Source organism: Prinia subflava, chromosome 18 (genome assembly GCF_021018805.1).
Source record: "Prinia subflava isolate CZ2003 ecotype Zambia chromosome 18, Cam_Psub_1.2, whole genome shotgun sequence".
Taxonomy (NCBI): domain Eukaryota; kingdom Metazoa; phylum Chordata; class Aves; order Passeriformes; family Cisticolidae; genus Prinia; species Prinia subflava.
The window spans coordinates 10,691,369-10,710,613 of NC_086264.1; the positions used below are offsets into that span (position 1 = coordinate 10,691,369).

Genomic DNA, 19,245 nt, shown 5'->3' on the forward strand with positions numbered 1-19,245 from the left:
AGTGAATCTCAGGCCGCTTGCACTGCACAAGAGAGAAAATAAACAGCATCATAGTGGTCTGATATGTGCTAACTCACTGTAAAAATAAATTCAAACAGCATTTTCACACGGCAAATGATCTGCATCTGTGTAACAGGAATGTCAAACTAAGTTTACAGTGATTGCCTACACATTTGCTGATAATCCCATTGTAGCAGCAAATTTTTACAGAGAAAGGTGACACAGGGAGCAGCTTCTCCCTGAGGTGACCACAGAAGGAAAGCAAGGAAGGATTTATTCAGGATGATGCTGAGGGAGGACGATCCTTCAACACTCAGAACTTACACAGGTTCAGCAGTGCCAGAAGCAGAGAGCCCTGAGCTGTGCAGCCAGCACTGCTGCGTTTGCCATGTCAGCATGAACACAAGCAGCCAAAAGGAGTGGGAAAAGAGAATTAGTAACATGCAGAATAGTGAATGTCAGTAAGGTAATGAACATTATTTACAAGCTTTGCTGTTGCCACTCAAGTATAGCAACAGGACTTTTATATAAAGCAAAAAAAGCCTATGAGAAGAGGCTCTTTTAAAGAAAAAACAGATTTAAAGAATTTTGAACAAAGGAGGGACTATGATGTCATAAGGGACTTGACACCTCTATACTAGCTTCCCCCCACTTTAAAACTGAAAGGGATTCAATTTCTTTCTCTCACTCTTTGCTTGTCAATTATAAGCTTTTTAAGTCAAAAATTATAAGCTTTTTTTGACTTTAAAAAGTGCAAAAGGAATAAACATCTCAGTGAGAAATAAAAAGTACAAATCAGAGCAGAACAACTCTGAGTGGGGCAAGTTTTTGATTGGAATTCCATGAATCCAGTTCTTCTTTGGAGAACTCTGGCACACACAACCTGAAGTCAAAGGGCAAAGGAGCCCTTCAGCAAAAAGATCCCAGGGAATCAAGGGTTGTTTCTTTCTTTGCTCCTGCTTCCCATTCCCTGTGGCAATTCCAGCTCTGGTGTTTTACAGGCTCTTCCCTGGTCAAGGTCCTTCTCAGCACCCACAGCATCTCAAAGTCCTTGATTAAGGAGCTATTACAGCTATTTCTCCTCCTTATCTCACTCATCATTAAGAAAAGCTGTCCTCAAACAGCTCTTTAAAAAGGAGATATTTTCTTCACAATCGGCTCATCAAAAGCCCAATACTTGCCCAGATCATTCATTCTTTGAACTTGTGCTCCAATGAGATTTTTGATAGGCAATTTATCTAAACTACCCTGAAACATCCTTAACTATTTCAAGTGGAAACAGCGTGTCCCACATTGAGTCAAATTTTGTATTCCATGTCAGAAATACGTGACAGGTGCTGCTAAGAAGGATGATAAGGCTGACACAGCATTCAGGATTCACCACAGACAGTGGATTTGTCATTTCCTTTGTTTGTCACTACTTTTGAGGCTTTATTGGACACATGCTCAATGACAGGAGATTCTGAGGTTGTTCACTACCCACAGCCTCCAAAAGGGATCCTGTCACTGAAACAATAAAGCTAAACAGATTCAAAAAAGAAATAAATTTTCAAAAAGGAAAAAACTATCAATTTTTTTTAGAGATCTGCTCAATTATGTGCTGCCCATGAGGGTCCATTCTCCCTTAACAGTAGCCAACTCTAAAGAAAAAAAATAGAATCATGTGACAGATACTGCAGTGAACTCAGATAAATCAGTTTTGTGCCTCTTCTGTCTCTTGGAATAGAGTTAACACTGAATGATAGGAAACACTTATGTATTGGTGAAGAGAAAAATAAGAATATTGATGCCTGTAAAAAATGACTTGGAAGTGATAGCGACATTATAAACAGTATTTTTATATGATGTGAATTGCAAGCACTTGATACAGAGGGGATGATATATTGATTTTCCACATCCTGCACTGTGCATGTCACTAAGATCAATGGTAGTCACGAACCTATATCAAGGAAATTATAATATGTGGAATTATTTATGGAATGGCTGCTTCAGGTACACACCAATTGCAGCATCATAATTGCCAGACTTATGAATGAGGACAAAGCCATCTATTACATACTGTAAATGATAAAGCATGGGTTCCCATCATTGCTTCATTCACCACATTTTTCACAAGTGAAAGGAAGAACTTATGAAAAAGAATAAATGCTAAAGAACTCATAGAAGGATTCTCATACTGCCTTTTTTTTTTTGTATAAAAAAGCAGTAAATATTGTATAGTTTATCACTAAAAGACAATTCCACTTACAAAATAAATCATTTAAAAAAACAGCTAGGGGCAGGATTTTCCAAAACAGAGTTCTGCAAGGTACACCAAATATGCTGAAACTTTGGGAATCTTTTCTGGATTGCCCAAATTCTGGAGACCTCAGAGAAGCTGAAAAGCAGCAGCACACAGAAGCCCAGCATCTCCAAGGTGGCAGGAAAACATGAACATGTAAGCACAGGCTTCCCTTCTCCAACAGTCAGCAAAGCTGTGTCAGCACTGGCAGGAAAAGAAAAAGCCTTACAGCTACACAGACACCTTTATAATTTTCATACCTCAAAATGATGGCATTTCCAATAAAGGCTGCTTTTGAATCACCATTTACTTCCACAGCTCACTTCGTTTCACAGTAGTCTCTGTCTCCTACTGTTAACTCTTGAAAGAAGCTTTTCAAAGATCAATCCAGTCTGTTCGGATTCTGGATGTTAAAATTGAATTTTTCATGTCTATTTGTTCTTTTGAAAGGCTTAAAAGCAATTTGTGGCAATCAGCACAAAGAGGTTTGATTGACAAAGTTTAACAAAGTGATCTAGAGAAGATTTATTGGGGAAAAAACTGCTAAAATTGCAAATTAAATGGCAAATAGTTTTTCTCTGTCTGCCCTTGAAACAAAATAGGTTCTTTCAGATGTGAAAATCATTCTAAAAGCTTCTAAAATTACCTAATGAAAGTTTTAGATATGCACAGCATTATCTTTCAGATCTGCAAAAGTAATCAAATAAAAAGAAACTGCAGAAGGACAAGTTCCACAGTGGCTACCAAACAAATCTGCTGACCTCACTCACACAAACCTCAAAACACAGTTGCCAAACTTCCCTCGAGTGAAACACAGGACATTTAACTGAAACAGCAGTGTAAATTAAGGGGGTTTACTCCTCTCCTTTGCTTATCTGCTCTTTTCTTCCCAGTTTGGTGTCTCAAAATGCTCCTTTCCTCTCCAAATGCTCCTTTCCTCTGCAAATGCCCTTTCCTCTGCAAATGCCCTTTCCTCTCCAAATGCTCCTTCCTCTCCAAATGCTCCCTTCCTCTCCAAATGCTCCTTCCTCTCCAAAGGCTCCTTCCTCTCCAAATGCTCCTTTCCTCTGCAAAGGCTCCTTTGCTCTGCAAAGGCTCCTTTCCTCTCCAAATGCTCTTTCCTCTGCAAATGCCCCTTTCCTCTGCAAAGGCTCCTTCCTCTGCAAAGGCTCCTTCCTCTGCAAAGGCTCCTTTCCTCTAGAAAGGCTCCTTTCCTCTGCAAATGCCCCTTCCTCTGGAAACGCTCCTTTCCTCTGGAAACGCTCCTTTCCTCTCCAAATGCTTCTTCCCTCTGCAAATGCCCCTTCCTCTCCAAATGCTCCTTTCCTCTCCAAATGCCCCTTCCTCTGCAAATGCCCCTTCCTCTCCAAATGCCCCTTCCTCTGCAAAGGCTCCTTTCCTCTGCCTTTAAAGGCTCCTTCCCCTGCCCAGCTGGAGGGTCCCTGCCAGGCCGCCCAGGCAGCAGCACCGTGTCCTTCCAATGCTGCTCCAGAGGCCAGGAATGAGCAGCAGTCCCTGCTGGGTGTCTGCAGCACCAAAATCACAAAACCTCCCCACCCAAAGACTTCTTAAACTCCCAGGCCAACTCTCAATGGGAAGTACTGTGCTCCCATATGACATGGAGGATGTTGATGAATATAAAAATACAGGATTTTAGAAGCAGCTTTTGGTGATTTTTTGTAGAAGTAGAGAAACAGCTTGTACTGAGAACACACAGAAGATTAGCTATTAAGCCTGGTTGTGAGGTAGTTACTAAGTAGAAGTTACAGAGACAAGATGTATCATGTTGAAACTCAGCAAAGCAGGAGCTGAGTATTTGTCAAAAATCCATAAAGCAGAACTTGGTGGCTCGAATCCAGCAAAATCGAGCTCCTCATCTTTGGCAAGAGCAAAGTGACCTGAAAAATAGCCCAACCTCCACTGTGCCTGCCCAGAAGCGAAGATCAACCTGAGGAAGACATTATTTAAACCTGGCAGGTCTGGATTCATGGGATCCATGTATACTTAAACCTGGACATTGTCTTGACCAGGTACACACGGTTTGGAGGAGATATCCCCCCGTGTGTCCCAGCTGGAGTAAAACGTACCTGCTTTACAATTTCTAGTTGTAAAGTCCTTATTCTATGCTGCACATTGACCAGCTCATGTGGGAAAAGAGTAATGTGGGAGGGAAAAAGTAATTTTGGAGGGAACAAGAGTATTTGGCCAGGTTTTTTAAAATTTTATTTTTGCACCTCTAGTTACGTAAACAATGTTAGACTGATAGCAACTAGCATAATTAGAAGATTTACTTCTTTCTTTATTATCCTGATGGTGCAAATTATTTTGATTGCTACTGCCACTACTTGCAAAGCCTTTGCTTTAATCCTCAGACAATCCTCTCACCTGAGTCAAAGTTATCACCTCTCATCCAACACATCTTTCACCTACTTTGGTTCAAGTCTGAAATTCATTTACAGGGTAAGAGCAGGATAAAGCTTTGCTGTGTTTGAAACTACAGCATAACTGACAGATTTTATGTTTTTGCAATGGGGCTTCAACCTCGTATCCCCATCTGCTCATTTAATATTTAAGTATTATTCAGATTTTTTTGTCTTTATACCGTTCTTTTGTGACTTCAAATTACTGTTACCTGCAAATATAATTAATCTGTTAATCTTATCAACTTTCAAATCAGTCACATGACATTAATCCACTCAAAATCATTTATATTTTGATCTACAAAAACCTACTAGATTTTTGTACTAACAAGCTAGGTTTTTTTTTAAATTATATTTATATCTGTGAAAATTTTCCAATCCGCTACTCAATGCTATTCTAATGTTATGGTGATTTTATGTAAATAATTTGTTTTCCTGTGTCTGGTAACTTACTGTAGCTTACACACTTTTGTATTTATTGGAGACATAACAGAAGAAAAAAAAAGCGTTTGAAATGCCAACAAATGAAATTTAACACAGAAAACTCAGAATTCATTAATGATAAAACATGTAGTTATGAAAGACTGCACAGAAGTCATTCACTCACTGAATTACTACAGAGACTGAGGGATTTATGCAAGGTAAGAACACACCCAAACCCTACAGCTGAGCCACCCGGGCTCATTTACTCTTTATGAAATCACCTTTTTTCTTTAGAACAGCTGAATTTGCCAAAGGACAACAGGACACTCTGTGGGCAAACCTACAGTATTAATCAAGACATTAAACACTTATTCTGGCAATAATAAATATGAAGGTCCAGAATTACCCATTACAGACCATAAACATAATTGTTTACTCAGGCTGATCTTTACAAATCCACCATACAAACAATTCGTATTTTTTGTGTTTCACAAAAGTCCAAGATACGATTCCATCACTTCTTTGCAGGCTGACCAAAATATTTTCTATTACTTTTGCACTGACCTTTTTAATATATTATTCTAGTATTGTGGATATATATTTTAAAACTCCTATAGACAATATGATTAAAATTGTTATGATTAAAACTATATGATTGAGCTCATTAAAACCAATGATGAAAGTTTCTTTAGACAATCTAGCACCTGGATTCATTTTATGATCAAAACTTGTCTGCTCAATAAGGTTTTCTATTCATCAAAGACTCAGGTAATGAGAAATCTTTGCATCTTTTAATTACACATTCCTGATAGCACCAGTCTCAATTTCTGCATAGTTGCAATTCAGAATAAAGCATGTTTTAATTAACTTTTTTTTTAAAGCTCAGTAAAGATTTTATCAGATATTAATGGCAACCACCACCAGTCCAAACTTACTTGGATGCTGCTTTCCAATAACACAAGTACGAATCTAGTAAGAATCGCCATCTGTAACAAATGCCTCTTTTGCTTTCTCAGTGTTTGTGTAAATGTTGTACCAATTATTTAATGACTGGGAGAATGTTTTTTAAAATACCCTCAAAACTGAAATGTAACATTTTGTGAAGCAGCTGCTGTTCAGGCTGCTGCTCAGATTCTCCACTTGGTGGGCTGACCCTTGCAAGGTTTCATGTACCTGTTTCATGGACAGCTCTAGAGATGTAGATAGATCCATCTCAGTTCTAGCTCTGATCAAACCCACGGCTGCAGAGACCCTGCGCTCCAGCGTGACTTAGCAAAGCCCAGGCTGCAGCTCAGCCAGGCCTGGGCTCTGCTCAGGGCTTAGAGCCAGCTTCAAACCCTGAGCATTCAGAGCTTCAAACCCTGAGCATTCAGAGCCAGCTTTAAACCCTGAGCATTCAGAGCCAGCTTTAAACCCTGAGCATTCAGAGCCAGCTTTAAACCCTGAGCGTTCAGAGCCAGCTTTAAACCCTGAGCGTTCAGAGCCAGCTTTAAACCCTGAGCGTTTAGAACCAGCTTTAAACCCTGAGCGTTCAGAGCCAGCTTCAAACTCTGAGCGTTCAGAGCCAGCTTTAAACTCTGAGCATTTAGAACCAGCTTTAAACCCTGAGCGTTTAGAACCAGCTTTAAACCCTGAGCCCAGCTCCAGGCACACGGAGCCCACCTACCTCCTCATGCAGTCGAGCGCACGGATGAAGAAGTCCTTGTGCAGCTGGTGCTCGTCCCTCAGGATGGAGCACTGCTCCAGTGTCACCGACATGGAGGTCCTGTCCTTGGCGCTCTTGCAGCAGGTGAAGCGCACCCCGTTGAGCTTGCGGCAGATCTGAAACACAGCAGAGCAGAGCGCCCGCGGAGCTGCAGCACCTCCCAGCAAAGCACCCGTGGGGCTGACACTGCTCTGAATTTAGGATCCAGCTCTGCCGGTGTCTGTGAGAAAGGCAGGTGAGCAACTTTCTCATGTCAGCCTGAGAAATTTTAAGGAGGAATTCAAACAAACCGTGGGAAGTGAGAAAGTGTTGCATTCCCCTGGGGAGTGGTTTCTCTCCCTCAGAGACCCCTAGAGCCTGTAACCGTGCAGTTTAACCCTTCCTTCCCTTTCTGACCCTGCTGGCTGTGTCCAATTACCCCTCCCTGGCAGAAGCCTGGATAAGACCCTCTTCTTCCTCACTTGTCCTCTTTCCCCTCTGGAAACCACCTGGAATAAACACCTTGAACTGCAGCTGGGGGTCAGAGCCTCTTTTGGATCCTTTGTCCTGTCCATGAAATGTTCCTCCAAAGCCCTCTAAGGACTGAGCTAGCCCTGGAACACTGGAGGGGCTACAGGGGGATTTATTTCAAGAAACCATCTGCAGGTGGTGTTTGTTCCAATGTGTTTACTGTAAAGAAATGTTTACTAAAGGGTGTGGGTGCTGAATAACCAATCATGGTTTTTGTACCAAACTACTCTATAAAAGTAGAATTTAGAAGAATAAAGTTGGCTCTCATCTTTACCATCATAGAGAGTCGTGTTGTTATTTCTGTGCCGTCCGAAATCTGTAACAGCAAGCACCTATCAAAATTAGTGCTGGTACATTCAGTTCCTGAACCTGAAATACAATTTTTGTAACTAAAAGATTTTTTTTAATAACTGTAAAAGAAACAGTTCCTTCACTGTTTCCTCACTTAATCTGTAGCCCTGATTTCATGCCTGAGATGTTTTGGTTTGTGAAATTTCTTTCCCAGGCGATTTACTGTACACAAAAAGAGATGTTTTGTTAACTGCATCTTTTTTATTCATTCCTTTAGAGGAGGGACTTCTTGCTGGCCCTCTGGTTTAGCCAATGTGGATGAAAAGGTGTTAACTTTGCCCATCCAATCATATTCATCTCTGTAAATAGTATAAAAAGAAATTGCATTTTGACTAAATCTCTTTCTAGCCTCCTGAGAAATCACAGAGTCAGTGTGGTTCATTTCATGTCCTAGAGCGACAACAGCCCTGTCCAATGAAAGCTTAATTGAATATCTAATGAATAAAGAAAAACCTTGATAAGTCTTAACTCACCAACATGAATGCAGACTAACTTCTTGTGAAGGTATGGAATCAGGCACATCTGAACTTAAATAGTTTTTATTTTCAACAGGTAAACTGTTCAATGTGTGACTCACAATTAATAAAGTTCAACACAAACGACTACCATGGATTGTCTACTTTCATTCATACTTTGAAAAAGTTGTAAGGTGTAAGGGAAACATGACATTTTTGAGGATGATTTCTCCCCTTAAGAATCTGTGCTTGTACCAATCCATTAGTTATACTTTGGTTTCAAGCAATATTTTACTAGAAGAAGGAAAATTTGAAGGTGAACTGCCATGCCCAAGTTCAATTTCTTTGAAACAAGAGACTCACCGTTGCAGCCAGCCACATGATTTCTACATTCTTTCTCTTTTTGGCTTGGATATTTTGATGAAGACTTTCTAGCAATCCCTTTAAATCATTTTGTTCTTGAAAATGTGGTAAACCTGGAAAAAAGGATGATAAATTAGCTCATTATGATGAGGTTGGTGATATGGTTGTCCTGACTAAAGAATGCTCGTGGTGAAGAACAGGTAGAATATTTACAGCCTTGTTTGTGAACACAGGATGGAAATTACCAGCTAAATATTTAAGGAATAAGCCAACCTTATGTCTTTCTGAGCAGTGGATTGTCCTCCCTAAGAGCTTCATGTGGAAATTTAAAGTATCTTCAACTTTTATCTTATAAATGGATGGTGAAAAACAAAACCAAACCTCTGCTATAGTTCTTTTCATCAGCTATTATAAACATTCAATGGAAATCAGAAAAAAAACCCCTAAGTGTATTACAACCTGCTTGGATGGGGTAATTTCTTTTTATTTTAAAGTCAAAATGTTTGGTTTTCTTTTCAAATTGAAACATCTAATTTTTGTTTTGAAATCTGCCTTAGTTTATTATATAATGTACACATAAGGGTTAAAAAGCAATATGTATCATTTCTAAAAAGTAACAAAGTGTATTTTTCCATCTGAAATTAAATGGGACTTTCTTTTGAAGTACAAAATCATTTCAGGTTTACTTAAAATCCAAAATTTTACCTGCTTGTTCTGGGTATGGCATCTAAGCTGAAGTTTAATTTATGCTACATCTCTAGCAAAAATTCAAGAGTAGGCAATTTAATTTCCCCCTCTGTTTCATATGTATATATAGGAGGGTTTTTTCCTAATGTTACATTTATCTTCACTAGTTTTGAAAAATCAATAAAAACAAGCAGAATCTGTTTTCTGAAATTATTTCTTCTCATGATGGGGAAGTAAAAAGAGTTTTAATTATAGTTATCACCAAAAAAAAGGGCTCAGATTCAAGTGAAACAAAGTGAAACTAAATTGATCAATGGATACAGTTTCTTCAAGCAGAGACAGTAAATTGTCCGTCCAGGGAGGGAAAAAAACCCCAAAACCAAGCCCCCCAAAGACACACTCAATAAAAATGAGAGAAGTACTAAAGAAGGTCAATATCCATTCTCCTAATGTGATCCAAGTTGAAATGATCCCTCTTATACCCAGGCTATTACCTTTTATATCTAATAAATTCTGTAGTTTCCCTTATCCATAATTCATAGTAAGAATTTAAATATATTCAAGAAGAGCTAAATTGCTTCACTCATACCGTGCTGTCTAAAAAAACCTCACAAACAAACAAACAAAAAGGGAGGAAAAAGCACATCCAGACTAGTTTTGCAATAATCTTAATGTGGATGGTTTTAACTGTGTATTACAAGTTCTGATTGTACACTCAGATAATGCAGAGCACATAAAAACACATCACACTGTGCCAGACTATTACACTTATGGCTGCATCTGCTTCTTTAAAACACACAACACACAGTGACAAAGATGCTCTGAGATTATGCAAATGTCTCATTAAAGATTTCATTGCTTTCCTCGGGTTCCCAGCAGGAAATGCAGCATCTCACAGGGGTGGCTTCACCAAGGTACAGCACCAGTCTCCTGATTTACAGCACTGCCAAGTGAGCTGCACCTTGATGGAAATGCTCAATTGCTGAAACTCCTCGGGTATTAAACACTATTAAACAGTATTAAACAGTATTAAACCATCAAATGAGGCTCATGGATTAGAAAGGGGAGGAGCCTGGCAGTACCAAACAGCCTCGTTGTTTTTAGTTAATTATGTACTACTAAACATCAATCTTACATTTTTAGACCCCTCCTATCCTTAGCATTTCTATAAAATGCCATTTTGGTGCCTCAACCAGAGCTGTATCTGGTCAGCATTTTTGGTAGGAATCTTTCTGGGAATACACTTATTTTCAATTTCTGCTAAAAGAATTTAAGAGGTCAAGAAACAGGTAAATGATGAAGTGTATGTATAGAAAGTCAGTGCATGCTTAGTTACAAGCAAGAATATTATAGGCAAGGGGAAATACAGAAACAAGAGGAAATCTAATAGCAAAGGTGGCAACACCTTTCTGGGAGCAGAAAATTGAATTATTTGAAAGGGAATGTATGAATGGAGCAGCAGGCAAGGGAGGCTGCCAGGGGTGGATGCAGCAGCCTCACAGAGTCCTCACATTCTGCCAGGCTTCACGAGCAGTGTTTGGAACTAACAGCTTTGGGAACACGGCCCTGCATTTATTATTCTGCATTTTAGCACAGATTTGGCACGGCAGGAAATTACCTGGAAAGGTGGCACAGAACCATCAGAGATCCATCAAGACTGAAAGCCTCTCACTTGGCCCCAGCACTGCTGCCAGCCTTGTGTGGAGGGTGGAATTCCAGAGGGGGGGAATGGGAGGGATTAAAATCCTCCCCCAAATGAACGAGTTTGAGAGCTTCACTTTTTTTAAGGGGCTGGTTTAAAAGGCACATTTTTCCAAGGCTGGTTTAAAAGGCACATTTTTCCAAGGCTGGTTTAAAAGGCACATTTCTCCAAGGCTGGTTTAAAAGGCACATTTCTCCAAGGCAAAAAAGTGATTTCATGTATTGGCAGGGAGCTACTGGGAAGGGCAGTGGAACCAAGAGGTGCTGTGCGTTCCATAAAAATTTGTACAGAGACTCAGTTCTTGAAGGTGGAGAAAAAAGCAAGGAGGTTATGATAACCAGAAAAGACACAAACTAGACAAGATTAGTCCTCAAAAACCTGCACAGTCTGGAAGAAGGCCAGGAACTGTGGGGCTCACTAATAATCCTGCAGGAAGGCAGTAAAAGCTTCAATTCTGTTAATGAAAAGCAGCCAATACTAGCTGCATGCAAATTTTTGCTTCTATATAATCAAATCTATTTAAGAGGTAACAGATCTACCTTTTCCTAACCTGGATAAGGTTAGTTTATTGAGGATATTTTCTTGGCAAGATTCCCCTAAATTAATTACCCAATTTGTATGAGTTTCTCCATAGACATCCAAGAAATACTAGATTTGTGAGTGGCTGGATGGGCATCCTGCCCACCATTTAGGAAGAGAGCTTTTGTTTCTGTCAAAATTACTAACAAATTAAAACCATCCTAATTTAAGAGATAAACATGAATTCATACACAGCGATGCATCAAAGCTTTACACAGGATTTAAAAACCAGGCTGTTAAATCTGCAACATTTGGGACTGCAGTTTGAGCATTAAAACCACTTTAACAGGATTAGATTGATGCAAACATCTTTCCAGTCCTTGCTTTTGGCAGTCAGGGTACACAGCACAGTAATGTTTATGTTCATGATATGGAATTTCTATACAAGGGGAACACAGGGCCTGTTTTAATGAAACCTTTTATTGATAACATGATGATGTGGCTCATTGCTTGTATTTGCATCTGCAGATTTCTCAGTGGTTCATCAAACCCCAACACATTTTCAGAACGAGAACAGAGGGAATGACTGAAGCTGATGAAATGAACCACCAAGTATTTCTGTAGGTACACACTGTCCTCTAACTGAAATATTATAAAACTTATTATTTTAATAACTTAAAATAGCTGTTCAGCTCATCATTCCTCTGTTTCATTCTCTCTGTAGTTTCTGCTGACATTGGGCCTGAAATCACTCTTGAGATCAGCAGGTTTGTATACAGACACAAGATGTTTAAATTCATGTAACAAGTTATGGAATTCTGCTGATATTACTGTCTTGTAACCTTTTACCCATCAAAGCTTTTCAAAGCCATCTGGACATTGCATTATTTTGTACTCACAATCAGGAGGCATTTTTTCTGTAAATAACTTGTAATATTCTTTGAGCAGTTCTAAGTTTTCCTGGTTAATGTTTTCCTGCAAAGTGGTGTCTCCAAACCTGTGAAAATACACAATAAATTATGAAAAAAACCCCAAACCCACAAACCAGAACAAAGATTAATTAGCCTTCATAATTATTTCTTTGCATAAAGAAATACCTTTGATTTTATATTACTTGTTTTATAGTGCTGAATGTATTAGATTTTGTCAAACATCAGTAGTTAAATTCTTGTGTGCTTTGGAACTAATTTCTGGAAACGAGATCACTGCTGATGGAGAATTCTTCCAAAAATTCATTAACAAAGCAATCCATTTACAAACATGCAATAAGGCACTTATTCTTTTTGCCCTCACAAATCCTGAATAAATGGAAAGGCACTTTGGGAGAATTCCAAATGGGACCAGAGAACCACAACCCTGGAAAAAAGCCCTAAAAAACTGAGAATTTTTCTCCATCTTATGACTTGTTCAGACTCTTCAACCTCAGCCTCTAAGATATAAGAATTCTGAATTTTCACGCTCTTGTTTGAGAATCTCCAATTTCTGTGAAATAGAAATCCATTTTTCATGTGTAGCCAAGAGAAACGTGGCACTGGCTCTGTGAAATGAAACCCCACTTATGGTCCTGTCTTCATCTGGACTTTTTCACTGTTCTGCATTGCTTCCTAGCCTGTGTTTGTTTCCTTTAATACCTTTTAAAACACACACTGAGTCAATGGGAGACGGTCCAAGAGCAAATAACAAAAGAGATTTATTTCTAATCCTGAGAGATATCCTGTACCAGCACGGAGTACTTGGACAGAAAATGAAACATGACTTTTCCTTACCTCTCTGCCAGTGTTTGCTGTTCATTGATTCCAACATTAAAGAGCACTGGGTACATGTGGAGCAGCTTTCCTTCTTTAATCTCTTGTGGCAGCAGCTCAAACATCTTTGCTGGAAGCTGGACCTCTATAATGTAATGTTCACTGGGAAAAATAAAAACAAGAATAAGGATGGGGTTCTTGATTGGTTTGCTTAAAATAATCTTCCTGAATTATGGAGAATGTGTAGATTTACAAATCTCTCCCTTTCTCCCTTAATTGAATCATAAAAAGGGATGATTCAGCTTGCTTGTTTTAAGAGCAGAACCAAGCTATATGAAGAAAAGCAGGTATAACTGTATATAACTATAAACTGACTTCTTCACTGAAGTGAAAATAGGACTAGGGATGAAAGCAGCAAAAAACAACTCTGTTACCAAAATATCAATAAGAATACCTAACTCTTAAAATGCATCTTCCTGAGTTACAGAACAACTTCCAAAGTCACAGCTTGATCTGGTATCCACTCTAAAAGCAATATGAGCAAAAAACCTTTCACAAAAACCCAAAGTAAAACTTGAATTTTCTTCAGTGGTTGGATTTTCTCCCTGGGGGTAGAAAGCATCCCCAATAACAAAATTGTCTCTGTGAAGATCGTAACTGAAGGCTCATTACACAGACACAAATCCTGTTTTAGGAGGGGGGATATGATATACAGCAGTTCTGGGGTTATATTTGGGGTTGGTGTGACTTTATGAAATGTTCTGCTTTGGCTGGATTTTGTGGAAGCCCCAGGTTGGATTTCCCCTGCCTTTGAGAGCTGATGCCCAACCCCACAACAGAAACAACAGGATGATGTTAACTTTTATAACCTTTCTTTTCATCGTTAGAGCAATCAATCTAAATAAAAAAAGTGTAGACTAGAGGCAAGGCCATTTGTTTCCAGGATCCTGTATTTTAATCAGAGAGGGCTGACTGATAATGGAGGCTGAAATTTTTGCTCCTGCAGAGAACATTTGGGATGTGACACCAGCAACAAGGAGGGAAGGAAGATCTATCCTGCCTAGGAAGTCACACAGGTTTTGTTTGTAAATTAAAGATGGATAATTGCTTGCACATATTTAAATAGTCATGAAGCCCTTCCAGCTCTTCAACCACGTTCTTGCTAAACAATAAAAATGCCATCTGGGTTACCCACATGGAGAATTCGGGTGAGAAAAGACAGAAAAAGGTCAATTTCTGCAGCAGCTCTGACACCTTTGGCAAGCTTGAGGGACAACTGGCACCAGCTCAAGTGTTTGGAAAAACAGATTCTGCTTGGAATGAAGCTCTCAGGCACTGGGTGTGATTCTTGGGATGTCCTGAGCAGGGCCAGGAGTTGGACTTGATGATGCTTGTGTGTCCCTTCCAACCCAAAATATTGTGTGATTCTGTGTAAAGAATGTTTAAAAATTGCATCCTTTGGCCTTTAATAAAAGACTGTGAGTTCCTGAACAGAACTTCACCTCCCCTGGGTGGCTGCTGTCAGCTGCCCACAGCAGCAGGACACACTTTGGACTGGTTTGTTTGTGCACACAGAATCTCAGGCTTCAGCACTTCCCTAGAAAAAACAATTGCAAGTGAATATGTTGACTCTTCAAGAGAAGAATTTGATTTTCTGTCTTGCATTCCTACAGTCTTTTAGTCTCATTTATTGAGCCACACCACATAACAACCAAACTGATCTAAAAATGGAGGGTTTCTTAAACAATTATTAGAAAATAACTAGGTTTTTCACCATCTTCTCTTTTGATGGTTGATAGGAGCAGTCTCCTCACAACCCTCTTTTCAGGGTTTTTGGCTGCTGTGATTTACAAAAGATCTATTTTTTCTGTTTTATCCACACATCATAATTATTCTTAATTATTCCCAATGTGTTGTCTATCATACTCCAGCCTTCCTGTTATTTATTTCAACCCTTTCTCAGAAAGCCCATATGATGAGAGTGAATCATCCAGAATAATTAAATAAATCAGTGGTGAAAGCCCCCTTCAGAGGAGACACACATTTTCTAAAAGTTGCTGCTTTTAGCTGAATTTAATTTACAGTCATCTTAAGCAGAATGAGACTATTAAGAAAGTGGTTTCTGCAAAAGTAAAAACATTTGGAGCTTCAGACTAGAATAACAATAAAGATGAAAAATCCATTTCAATCTTGTTAACCCTTAAACAGCCAGAATTAATGGAGTATTGCAGTTTATGTCCTGATATGCAGCAGTACTTACGTGAGATTCATAAAGTGTAAGTGATTTTGTGCAAGGATCTCTGAGATTGTTGATGCCCTGTGGGATTTTCAGCAGCTGAAAAAGGCTTTGTTTTTTAAGGAACTGACCAGGAAGTTTTGGGTGCTAAGTGGCATCTGAGTTTTTCGGTTTCCCTCTTAAAATCAATCAAGGCCCAACTCTCAGAATTACAATTTCATTTCTCACACTGAAATACAAACCCTGGACATTCAAAACCAAAGGTGCTCAGTCAGAGGCAACATCTGTAAATCATGACCTTGTCCCCTGTCCAGGATTCAGTGTCTGTGTGTGAATAATGCACCAGCAGCTCTGCTCAACATTGTTTAATTTGCATTTGTAACTGGAACTTGCAGCTTTTTATCAGGAGAGTAACCCAGAGCTGACTGGCCTTTAAAATCCCTCCTACCTCACCTTCTGAAAAGTAAAACTACTGCACTTCCCATAAAATAGAATTCAAAACAAGAAAACCATGAGCTGGGCTACAGATTAAAACTGGAGCTTTGTTTTCTGGGCTCCAGGAAACAAAGTCCTTACCGCCTTCCAGTTATAATAGGCAAAAAATCTTCTGATTTGGCTTCAATGACTTTAAACTTGACTTTCTGCAAGTCTGAAATGCCCACGGCCATGTCTTCTAGCATCCCTGCTTCTTCACCTGCATGAAAAGATTAAAGAGATTATTAGCAGAGTTGGCAGATCAGTCACAGGATAAGTTAGAGTAAAGCAATATGAGGATTATATTTTCCAGTCTGTGCCTCTAAAAATCACAGTTCTAAATCCACATTACAGTAACCTACATAAAAGCAGACTGATTTCTAGGAGTGCTGACAAGTCTGTGGTCCAAATGGTAACTATGAGCATTAAGCAACTCTGAAAATCAGCCTGCTCTATACAGGCATAGAATAACCTCAGAAAAGACATTTTTGTCTATTCTGAAAGTGTTTAAAAGTCTGTCCTGCTGATGGGGGACAAAGGTTTTGAGAATGATAACAAGCATCATGCAAAATGGACAAGACAGTGATCTCCAAGTGAGCAACTGCATTAAAAAGCTGCACAAATGCTAAATTCCTCTGCTTTGGTCAAAATCTCTGATTTGGGGAACAATTCCAATAGATCCAGTTCAAAGTTTGAAACATAAGGCAATTTTTCCCTCCAAATTTCCTTTTTGATACCTCTCAAATGATGGCATCTGTAACAAACCATGAATTAAACAGTTTTCAGCTATCTCCACATTATCAGCACTGCTGATCAGGGCCGAGGCTGACAGAAGCAGGAACTGTTTAAATCTGTTGTTGGGATTATCTTTATAAACCTGGTGCTTTGGGTCAGGGCTGCAGGTCATTTCTCTGAGGAACTCACAATGAAATAAATTAACAATTTTTTGCTGCAGAATTGACAACACAGTAGCAATGACTTCAGCTGTGTTATCATGTGCAAATCTACTGTCTTTTAAGGATAATATTTGACTCAACAAGCCAAATTACTGGAAACAGAGCAGAAGTTCAAATAAAAACTTCCTTGGTGAATTTCTGGGCTGGGAACACAAGGAACTTTTTCCAAGAACAATACTCAGTACTTACTGTAGGTGCTGAGGAGTCCCTCATATTGCACCAGCAATCCAACAGTGTGGAGCTGCTGTAGAAATCCTTGATCATGTAAACCTGTGTGCAGCTTGATTACAAATCCACAGACCAATCCAGCCAGCTGAAAAGGCAATTATAACACGTGTAATTAAGAGGTGTGCTCTTAAAGACAGATAGCTCAAATGAGGCTTGCTATCAATATACACAACAGAGGTAACACCTACGTATTTGACAAAATAGCACAGGTATTTCTATTTAGTGATTATATACATGATTTTGTAATAATATAATATATAGATATAATATATAGATGCTTTTTTTTAGTGTATAAAGTAGTGAAGTATTCCCTTAATTTTTATTAGATAAGCTTCCATTGTTTTGTGGCATTGTGTGTTATTTATACTGACATAAATCAGACCAGAACCTCACTTGTCAGGCTTTAAACACAACACTGTGAGTTATGATGGATTTGAAAGGGGTTCAGCACCTAATGCAACTGAATCTCCTTGGCAGTTGCAACACATAACTTAAGGGAGAAATTAAGTGAAATATTTAGAGGAAAATCTAGAACTTCTCTACACTGAGGGTGGCAGAGCACTGGAACAGGCTGCCCATGGAGGTTTTGGAGTCTCCCTCTCTAGAGACATTCCAACCCCACCCGGGAGTGCTCCTGTGTCACCTGTCCAGGTGACCCTGCCTTGGCAGAGGGGTTGGACTGGATGAACTCCAGAGGTTCCTTAATCCTACCCCATTCTGTGAATATGAAAATCAGCAAGACATATTCAAAGCTAGACTTGAGAACTATCTAATATCCCTGGGAGTGTCCAAGGCCAGGCTGGAGGGGGCTCTGAGTAGCCTGGTCTGGTGGGAGGAGCCCCTGTCCAAGCACTGCAGATGGGTTGGAATTAAATGTTCTTTAAGGTCCCTTCCAACCCAAACCATTCCTTAATTCTACGAACAGAGGGGGTCACATAATACTTAATTCTGTTTTCACTGAGCTGCCACTTAACCAGTCCATCTGCACTGTGGATTTCTCTTTCTTCAGGAACACAACTTTGTATTTCTCCTTGCTGAACTGCATCCTAACATTCCAGTGCTCCTTTTCATCAGGGTCCGTTCTAATCCTGCTAGGAACTCTAAAAATACATTTCTGGATCTTTGTGCAAAGGTGGGATTAGGCAACTTTTCCAGTCCATTGCAGACCTGCTTCTCTGGCTCAGTGATAGAGGTACTATGGGTTTCTATTTACTAATTAGTGTCCTATCACATTATAAAATATTTAGGTGAATATCATGGAAAATCAATAAAATTGTGTCAAATTGGAAACAAAAAAACAACAAAAAGGAAAGAACAAACACTGGGATGACCAGTCTGCTTTAATTACAGCAACAGAAGGAAGTCAGTGACACAAGACAACCTACTGCTTGGCTGAAGACGATGTCCCTCCTCAGGGTCAGCATCAGGCACTGGGGCAGGCCACAGGCCAGCTCCTGGAGCAGCACAAACGCCATGGACTGCTTGGCCCTGGTCACCACCTCTGCCATGCACTCCTTCAGCGTGGTCACCAGAGGGTACAGCTGCTCGTACCAGTCACCTGCAGCAAACACGGCCCATCAGCGTGGCAGATTTGCAGGGAAACACTTTTCTGAGAGGAAGGATGGCTGTGTCAGATCAGCCTTCCCTTTAACACAGCCCTGCAGCTCTCCCCAGACCACTGTGGCACCAGAAATGCCACTGTGGGAGAACATGCTGGAAAATAGGACCCCCTCTTGACTGGGTTTAAATCCCTGGCCTGAATCCAGCTGCACTGTGAAACAAAGGCCTTTTACAACAGCCCCAGCATCTCTGTCAAACTTGTATTTAAGTGTCACAGAGCATACAGGGAAACACATAAAACCTCATTCACCATATAAACATAAATACGCTGGAGATGGAGTTACACTGGAGATGAAGTCCTGTTCTTTCCAGGGCTACATAAGAAATGGAGTCACATCAAAAATGCAAAAACAGATAGAATAACCGTATATTTAAGGAAAAAGTGGGTCCTGGAGGGCAAAACACAATAACAAAGAGGAATCTGGAAGGGTCTCACCTGCTCAATGTACAGGCTGAAAATACAATAAGCTTCAGATCATATTCCTTTTTTCTTTTTAGCTTCTCTCTATATTGTTCTCTTTACATTTTCAAAGCCATTGAACTCATTTTTAGCTATTTCTATCAGAGAGA

The 19,245-nt window shown here is 39.6% G+C and overlaps 1 protein-coding gene across 3 annotated transcripts in view; it reads right to left on the reverse strand.

Moving 5' to 3' along the window:
- Positions 1-19,245, reverse strand: part of INPP4B (inositol polyphosphate-4-phosphatase type II B) — a 221,803-nt gene that overhangs the window by 18,800 nt on the left and 183,758 nt on the right. For all 3 annotated transcript variants that reach the window (XM_063415120.1, XM_063415119.1, XM_063415121.1), the window contains 7 exons: positions 18,441-18,613; positions 17,017-17,140; positions 15,974-16,091; positions 13,183-13,323; positions 12,316-12,413; positions 8,509-8,621; positions 6,791-6,945 (listed from right to left, as the gene is read on the reverse strand). In XM_063415120.1, coding sequence (XP_063271190.1) covers positions 6,791-6,945; positions 8,509-8,621; positions 12,316-12,413; positions 13,183-13,323; positions 15,974-16,091; positions 17,017-17,140; positions 18,441-18,613 — 922 coding nt within the window. The remainder of the gene's footprint in view (positions 1-6,790; positions 6,946-8,508; positions 8,622-12,315; positions 12,414-13,182; positions 13,324-15,973; positions 16,092-17,016; positions 17,141-18,440; positions 18,614-19,245) is intronic.